At 34.4% G+C, this 7,500-nt stretch overlaps 1 protein-coding gene across 3 annotated transcripts in view; it reads right to left on the bottom strand.

Annotated features, from left to right (window-relative positions):
• The window catches only part of LOC125663618 (homeotic protein spalt-major-like), a 38,177-nt gene that overhangs the window by 22,892 nt on the left and 7,785 nt on the right, over positions 1 to 7,500 (bottom strand). For 2 of the 3 annotated variants that reach the window (XM_048895897.2, XM_048895898.2), the window contains one exon: positions 1,646 to 2,722. In XM_048895897.2, the coding sequence (XP_048751854.2) occupies positions 1,646 to 2,722 (1,077 nt within the window). Of the gene's footprint in view, positions 1 to 1,645; positions 2,723 to 5,986; positions 6,151 to 7,500 lie in introns of those variants that run through there. The other variant, XM_056153007.1, reaches the window with a different exon arrangement.

Here is a 7,500-nt window from a genome sequence, read left to right as displayed (position 1 = left end):
GGTTGCAGAGTACATTAGACAAATCCCTACCCGCCAGACTCCGATGCAGTTTTTAGTGGGATATGAAGAATATTTCCCCCTTGTTTGGGTCTCTAGGCCTTTACCGTGACATTATCGTGGAGCCAGATCAATACACTATGCCCATCACAAATTATTAGTTTCATATTTCTGACATCAATATAAAACAATAATGCTTTCAAATGATTGAATATTATGACCCCCAGGTGAGAAAAATCTGTCGCTTCGACACATAAGCCTTAGATCAAATGTTAGGTGCTGGTCTGTTAAGTCTCAGCAGAATCAGCATTCCATCAATACATATCTGTTATACTTCATAATTTGTCTCTTATCGTTGCTGTTTTATTACATATCAAAGAAAAAAATCAATCCAAAATATGTCAGTAGAAACAGTAATGCTCAATACTAATACTCGGGCTGGAATTAATTCCTGAAATTTCCTGCAGCTCCGGGCAATCACGATTTTACATCAAACACTAATTGTTTACTTTATTTAACTTTTTCTAAATCTCAAAAATGGACAATTTAGAAAATACCCAGGAAAAATTCACTACTAATCACCTAGAAATACAAAGGCTGTTAACAACATTTCAGTTTTGTTACTGATCAGTTTCATGCAAAATTTAAAAGTCAAATCGCATTACCTTAAAGAAGTACATACATTTGGAAAAAACGTCATTATAATTTTCTGTGCAATAAGAGATTTCGTACAGAGAGTTCCGAGGTTGTACATGTAAACTTGTCATTTGTCATATTTTTGCCTGACATTTGAAAGTAATTCCAACTGTAACATTGTACCAATGCCAAACACAAGGTGTTTAAAATTCATAAATGGGACCCTTATCCTACCTCATTACTTTCATGAATCAACCTGCAACCAAATTATGCACTTCAAAAATGGAATAAAAAGTTTAGTTATAGGTTGTGCAATTATGACTGAGGTAAAATTAATGATCCTGACAAACTCCCAATTTGTAAATTACAGATATTAATACAAAATACATTAGCCAAAAAATGTCAAACTCTTATCTGATGTATTTGGACAGAAAAATGATTGCAATATTTGATATTACAGTGAAATTCAAGTTAATTATGTCTGCTGTGAGTAATGGTACCCAGTCCCATTAACCTCCCCACATATAAAATGATATTCTAGTTAGCATAAAAAAAACGTGTCTAATCCAAAAATTAATATATCAATGTTGATCTCCATGTCAAATGCATTAATTTTTTTTTATAATTGTAACATCGGCACGCAAAATAACACTTCAATCATAATTCCATTTTTAATATCTTTATTGCCATGGCAGATAGGAGAAATAAATATATACACATATACTTACCTTTCAGCAGACCCCATTTGAAGTACATGCAAGTGTACACAAGTATTAAGGATCAGTACTAGTACAGTTAAACCTGAATAATCTGACACACATAAACTCTGTTCCAACCCACTATTCATTCCCTAATATTGTTTTTTCACGTTCATACTTCTTTACACTGCATTTCATCTCAAAACGCACGTCAGATTAGATAGGTTTTACTGTATCTACATTTAATTCTACTGTGGCCATTTCCTGCCTTGAAGCCGAGAAACTAAAGCTACACGAATTATGCATATACTTACATTTTGTCAGCTTGGCAAATTCTGAGGTGGGTGGGGGAACAGATGACAATATATCTTTGCCAGACAGTGGTAGAGGTGACGGATTAGGGGGAATTATGGAAGTAGAAGATGCTGTAGTAGTGATTGTAGTAGGCTTTGATTCCGTCCCTTCACTCTCCGAGGCTTCTGGATTTTTCTCCAACTTCTCTTCCTTGCTGCTCAAATCCTGCACATTGTCCTCCTCCTCCTCCTCCTCCAACTTGCTGGTGCTTTGAGGTTTGTGATTGTTGAATTCCTGAGACGATGATTGTGAGGCCAAAACTGGTGGCAAAAATGGCAGAGAGCACTGGGTTGGATTGCCTCCCATGTTCACTTGTAACTGAAGCTGCTGAATCAACTGAAGTTGCAAGATCTGCTGCTGCTGTAAATTATAAAGTGTGGAGTGCAACAGAGCAACTTCTGCTGGGGCTAAATTGTTTTCAGCAAACTGGGCCACTGCTGCACGAGTGGCATTCATTGGCTCCAAGATCACATTTGAGTTTGAGGGTAAAAAGTGAGAGAATGGAAACATAAAAGGTGCTGGAAGGTTACGAGTTGTCTTCTCTTTATTGTCATCTGAACACTTTTCCACATCCTTCCTATCTGTGCCATTGTTATTCTCTTCATCCTCATCACTATCTGCCGAGAGCTCATGGTCTGCTGCTGCAGCAGCATTCATCATAGAGATTTTCATCAAATCCTCATCTATTTCCTCGTTGGCTATTTCTTGGTCCTCGGCATCCATTATTTCATTCTCGTCATCATCAAAGTTGTCCATGAAGTCAGCTTCTTCTTCACCGTCCGATCCCCCACAATTGTACTCCTCTGGGTCAGAATATCTCGGAACTTTTGAAGGGGGTTCCAAATTGTCCAAATCAGCTTCGTTGCTTTCAGTGTTTTCACTGTCCTTACCCTCATAAACCAAAACAACTTTATTACTGCACACTTTTTTATGAGATATGAATTCTTCCAGGCCTAGGAATTCTTCTCGACATTTCCCGCAGACATGGGCATCCTCTGCGTTAGAAGTAGTAGTAGATACAGGACTAGGTTCGTTGTCTGGAAAAATAAAATCATAGATGATACCAACTGATACGATACACCACGAGTGGGATTTAAATACATGAAATGGGAAATCTTTCAGAAGTTACATTACATGATTAAGTAGACAAATATCATATACATTGTAAATACTAGTAAATTGATTTGGATACAAATACAGATAGTATATTGAAAGCCCCCGTCAGTTAATTCTGCAGTAATTCATATCAAATATGATCATATATGCATATGTTACTCGAGTAAATGCAGCAAAACAAATGATGTCCATGATAAAATGTGCTGAATCTGTTTACAGATTAACTTTTTTCAAACCAGGTACTACACATGTTAGCCTTTTTCTAAGTGCACTGTTGAGACAATGCCTAGTTATTCACCCCTTGGCATAAACCAGGAGAATGCAATTTTTATGGCCCTTTTTGTTTAATATTATCATTTTTATGTTTAGATAATTCATAACTTAAATGTTCCAGCTCCTATCAGAATTTTATCTGCAGTTTTGCAATCTTGAGACCATACCTGAAGGGTATTTGTACCAGTGACATATGTGGAGATAATGAACAATAATTTTTTAGTATATTTATACCTATCTGATATACAACTGATAACACTGATAAAATGTTTTATTTAAATTTTTCTTTTCAAAAAGCATTTTTAAACAATTTTTTCCAGGAGTCATGAAATATATTTTAAAGATACACTTCAGCCTTTAAGCAATGAACAGGCAATATGTTTAAATAGTGGCTCAGTGCAGCTTTTACTGGAATCCTCTTTAAATACCTTTTTTTTATGGAATGGGACAAAATGTATTTTTGTTTATTTCATTGAATGCTTTTTCCTTTTTTTTTCTGCATTATCTTTTCTTTCCCAAAACATATTCCTCAAGATTTCATTAAAATCGGATATACTACAATGTTGCCTTCAATTGAGCGTGCCTGCCAGATACTGGTTTTCCATTCATGCAAGTAATTCCTAACTATCTGATGAAATTTGGAGAGAAAATTTTCTAGTTCTGCCCACATTCATGGGAAACTTTTGCAGTATGATGTACTTTTTTATTTCAGTTTGTAAGGATCATAGCATTTACAGCTACTGCATGGAAAACAAAATTAACCATTTCTAATAATTAACAAATGTAATACATCAACTGTAAAAATCATCATTTTCTAAGCTTAATTGATAGAAAATGAATTCATTTCTTGTTTAAATACTATTTAACATAGATTTTCTTCACTGACTGATAAATGATAAATACAGAAATAAAATGCCCATTTATGGAATATGGTATGAATTTTTTTTTTGTAGCTTACGTAAAGAGATCATGATGCATCACACACATTTGGTGAAAAATAAAAAATAAGCTGTTTAAAATGTTTTATGCAATATCATTTAAACTGCTTCTTTTCAGATCTCACAGAAGAATGCACTAGATCTGAATAAAACCATATGAACTGATACCATATATAGGTATCTAATACAAAGCTCTGTATGTGTGGTTCAATGGCTTCGTTTTTTATGTGGTTGGTGTAAGTGTCACTCATTATTTTGGCACTGTCACACCTGGGCAATATTGTTTTGTTACCTGGCTCAGATTTTTATGTTTTTACCCTGCTAGCTGATACAGGTGAAATATGGTCCATGTCATAACTTTGCCAACATCAATGACTATCCCTGCATCTTGTCCACAGAGATCATGAACAGAATGCAGCAATAACAATGGCTGAAGCACTCACCCTTGACCCATTCCTATGGAATGAATATTGAAGGCCATCTCCTGTTCTAAAATCCATGTCGAAATAATAACATTACAGCCATTAAACCACTCCCAGTGTACTTTTGGATGATCATCCCAGAATCCTAGTGCTTTCAATTTTCCCATGAAATCTTATCAGTTCATTCATATTTAATGTCTCTAAAGAACTACTTTCAAAAGAAAATTATTTAGGAAATTCAATCTTAGGATGTAATTTTCCATGTCATAATACTGATCCGATTATTCGTTCATATTTCATTTTTAAAGCGGAGTTTTTTTCAAGTCTATAATTATGCTGAGAACCATGACCATCAGATGGATATTAAGTATAAGCTTCATTCAGGGATGAACAAACGGATAAAAAGTCAAGATAAAAATTGACCAGGTATTTTCCCTAATCTGGTCTCAAAATCTATTTTATTTGAAAACCGATTTGTCATCCATGGACATTTTTGTTAAATTTCATTATAATTTCCCACTCAAGTGTTTCAAAATGTTTTCCCCCAATTTTTAAGAGTAGATATATTCTGTCAAGATGTCAGTGCAGGGAAAATAAACAGAGCTGTCACAAAAAGTATCTTCTTTCATTTTCTAACATGCTTTGAGGTACACTGATACAAGACTTGACAAGTGCTAGACCCTACCAAAAATTTCATAATTCAAAATCCGGGTGTTAATATGAATTTTTTTGACAACCTTCAGATTGATTGCAATGATATCAAACAATTTCATAGGAATATTTTTTGCCCTTCTGCACCAAGAGAAAAGAGGACTTTAAAACAGTGATAAAAATTTTGGCAGGTTCTTTTTCTGTTACAGATCACTCCTGATAAAGATAGAAATAATTGAAAAGGGGTATCCAAATTTATCTGTGGATTGTTGCAAACTTTGACAGCAAGAGAAAAACAATACCTCAAGGCTTATCATGGTATTTTTATGTGGAAACAAAACCATAACTGTTATACGAGATGTCAAAAATGATTTTTTTTGGTCATGGAATAAATGTAGATTCCTGTGGGTGGGCATGTCAAATTTTATGCTCAGTAGTTATCATTATATTGACTTCCATGCTGTTCTTCAGCATCACTTGTTTCCAATAAGTAAATTAACAAGCCTCATTCTCTCCCTTGAATCAATTTACCCATGCTTTATGGATTTTCAAAATATTTCATATTCCCAACAAAGGGAATTTTCAATCTGAGGTTTTATGAGTAATTTTTACTTATTGACTTTTTCATGGTAAATGGATGGGCATAAATAAATTATTGATATGATTTAATCTCATTCATGGCCGTATTACTTGTAAGTAAAACATTTGTCAAAACATTTCCAAACATGGAAAAAAGCTGTATACAAATTGCACAAGTTTTTTTCTTCAAATTCATGAAAGTGCTAGCACACCCTGCTTTCCTGTTCCAAAATTTCCTACATTCAACTTTTACTAAACTGTTAACTTCTTATTACAAACTTCTACCAAATAACAGACATCATTTAAATACAAAATGTCTGACCTCTCTTACACAAAGGGCAATATTAGGGATGTCCCATTTCAGCTTCTCCCCATTCCAAATAGTCCTTCTATTTCATTCTTTGTTTATCCTGTGAAATGGTTGCATTTCAAAAAGTCAGAAGCTAGAAGTCAGCAATGTAACCAATATTGGACAATATTTGGATAGTGTATTTGATTTAAATGTGTGTGTGTGTGTGGTGCATTGTTGCAGACTTAAATCCCCCTTTCATGTCCAACTTCAAGAGAATACATTCACTTTGACTTGATAGGACCCACTATTGACTTTACAAATATTTCATTGATATTAATATATTTTCATAAAATTTGGCCATTGAATCAACATTGGAATTTCTAGAACCTTGTTGAAACAGTTGCCATATTTCCCTGAAAAGTATAGAGTGGGTATTTTTTCTGAAAGAGAAACAAGTCTATGTGCAAACACACTTAGCATAAATAGGGCTAAACAAATACAAATATAAATTGTCAATAACTCATATTCATTTGTAAAATATAATGCAATTCAAAAAGGTCATTTTACTGACTTCATTCACGTCACATTAATGAATGTACGACAATTTCGGGTCTTCTGTACTGTAATTCTAAGTAGTTCTATCAAACTGGTACAGATGTACCAAATGTAAACGCATTTTCAGCATATCATTTTCTAACAGGTTGTGTGTAATTTTGCTCAGTTGTGATAGTCATGGTCAAGTACTTGTAAAATACTTGTGTACATACACACTTGGCAAATGTGACTTCCGAGACGTATCAATATTTCTTAAGTAAGCATACACCGAGTGGCCATTTGACCATTACAACCAGTGGACAATTCCTGTGTATTTGCATGCACCTGAGTCATTCTTTGACATCCTCCCTGATCTATCAATTCTATATACACTCAGTATTTATATAACAGTGTCTTTTTTTCAAAAAAATAAATACTTTGCAGTACATAAAAACTCGTTGACCCTATATTGTTCAGAGTAAATACCGGGGTATTATCTAATCCTTTTATGATCAAGAATGAGGGAAAAATCCCACGAATTCTTATATTGAGGAAAGTGAAACAAACCAGAACTATGGTAACAAGCCTATCTTTCAATTCTAGATCTTTCCGATCAGCCCCATTGTGCATGTAGAGGTGGTGTAGAAGATCATTACAAAATTCATATTAATAACATAAAGCAGATACCGACTCAGCTATCATATCCAGGGCAAAAAATCCCGCTGATGTACAATGATAAGGGGTTTTTCCTGAGTTTCTCCAACCTCTGCACTGCTTGAATGACTTTCACTAGCAGTGATAATGCCACTGAATGAAAAGGATGCTATGGTGAGCCACAGTGTTCCTCCCTAAGAATCTGACAAATATGTCTAATTGCTCCCAGCGTGGTCGTTTACAAAAAAGATCACAAACTGCTGCTATATTTACATTCTGTCTCAATTTTCATAACTCTTTCTTTGCCTGATTAACAACAAGTTTGGCTTCAAAAAAGTTCCACGCTTTCTTTCTCT

Source organism: Ostrea edulis, chromosome 1 (assembly GCF_947568905.1).
Source record: "Ostrea edulis chromosome 1, xbOstEdul1.1, whole genome shotgun sequence".
In the NCBI taxonomy this organism is placed as follows: Eukaryota; Metazoa; Mollusca; class Bivalvia; order Ostreida; family Ostreidae; genus Ostrea; species Ostrea edulis.
Note: the sequence above shows the minus strand (reverse complement) of the source record. Positions and strands in the feature narration are given on the sequence as shown.